At 35.7% G+C, this 1784-nt stretch overlaps 1 protein-coding gene across 1 annotated transcript; it reads right to left on the minus strand.

Annotated features, from left to right (window-relative positions):
- Positions 1-876: 876 nt before the first annotated feature.
- On the minus strand, positions 877-1437 carry LOC126703864 (uncharacterized). Its single transcript, XM_050402926.1, has one exon. The coding sequence runs from the start codon at positions 1435-1437 to the stop codon at positions 877-879; it is 561 nt and encodes a 186-aa protein (XP_050258883.1).
- Between the last annotated feature and the right edge of the window lie 347 nt (positions 1438-1784).

Here is a 1784-nt window from a genome sequence, read left to right on the forward strand (position 1 = left end):
AAATTATTTATATTTTCTCCCTTTTTTTTTTAATCACATATCCTAAGAGAGAATGTGAGAGAAATATCAAAATTATATAAAATAAGATAAGTAGAAGAATACTCAAAAGAAAATGTATAATAGTAAACAACAAATTATCCAAGTTATGTTAAGTAATAGAATAATATTACATAATTATATAATATCATTGGATAACATTTAAAAATAAAATAAAAAAGATAAAAAATTAAAATAAAACCAAATGCATCAACCCAAAGTAGAGTTTAAAAAATAAATAAATAAAAAATAAAAAAACCTCATCAACCTAAATTAGATGTGCAACAAAGAATTAAAAATTTACCAAAAGAAAGGAAGAGAGAGAGAGAGAGAGAGAGAGAGAGAGAATTCACTTTTTTGTGTGGGAAAATATGGATTGAATGGAAGAGAGAAAAGAAAATATTTATAGTAAATAAAATTAGGAGAAGAAGAGTCAAAATGAAGAGAAGATGAAGGGATAAGAGAATTGTAAGATTAAGGCATAGAGTAGTAGGGAGATAAAAAGGTAAAAGTGGGAAATATGTTGGAGGAAGAGTAATTGTAAGGTCATAAAATAATAAGGAGAAAAATAATTAAAGAGGAGAGAGAAAATGTTGGAAATAAGTAGATGACATGGCCCTTGATGTGGCTCAACAAGAGTGTAATAATAATAAATGATACGCTTCAGCTTATATATATATATATATATATATATATATATATATATATATATTTGATAGGAAACTTAGAACTTTATTCAGAAAAATTAAGAGGGTACATCATGTGAAAGAGCTTGCTCAAAAAAGTAAGAATTCTCTTCCATCCATACAAGAAAATCACCTATGCCTACAGCATATTTAGCTAAAAATGGGCTGGTCTTTTGCCTTTCCTTTTAACATGAGAAAATTCAATCCGCCTAAACTCCTTGCACAGATCCATTATCCCCAACACAACCAAAGCTACTGATGAAGGTGGTAAGGATGCTTCACAAAGAGCATTGTAAATAACCAATGAGCCTCCCTCCAAAATAACATCTTGGATACCAATGTCCTTTGCAAGGAGCAAACCAGCTTCAAATGCTTTGGCCTCTACCTCCAACGCACCCAACGGAACCAAAACCTTCTTACTCATCGCTACCTTCACTCTTTCTCTATCATCCTTGATTATAACACCCAAACCTGCTGCATTCTGAGATGCAAACACAACCCCATCGATGTTAATCTTAAACCAATTTGCCCGAGGAGGTAGCCAAGACACAGCCCTCTCAGCCACCACTAGTGTAGACTGCTCCTTCTTAATCGCTAACCAGTACTCCTCCAAGTATTGTGTTGCCCACCTCACCACATCCTTGCCAGCCTTCCTTGAACCCCTGAGTCTGATTTCATTCCGATTAAACCACAATGCCCAAGCTTTGGTGACCATCCTAGCAACCTTCTACTCCTCAACCCAATCAATGATTATTATCTTCCACAATAGGTCCATGAAAGAAAAACACTCGGACTGATCAGAAAAACCCACCAGCTTTGAGCATGACCACGCCTCATGTGCCTTAGCGCAATCCCATAGTACATGACCCGTAGACTCAGCCATCAACCCACACGCATCACAAGTGTTATCCGGCACCACTTTCCTTCGAGGAAGATTGACCTTTGTAGGAAAAGCCTCACAGAAAGCTCTAAGTGGCGTGTCTTATGTGGTACAGGTAAGCTCCAAACTTGCTTCCAAAATCTCCTAACCAAACTTGTATTCAAACTAGCACCCCTATTAGC

This window comes from Quercus robur, chromosome 10 (genome assembly GCF_932294415.1).
Source record: "Quercus robur chromosome 10, dhQueRobu3.1, whole genome shotgun sequence".
Taxonomy (NCBI): Eukaryota; Viridiplantae; Streptophyta; class Magnoliopsida; order Fagales; family Fagaceae; genus Quercus; species Quercus robur.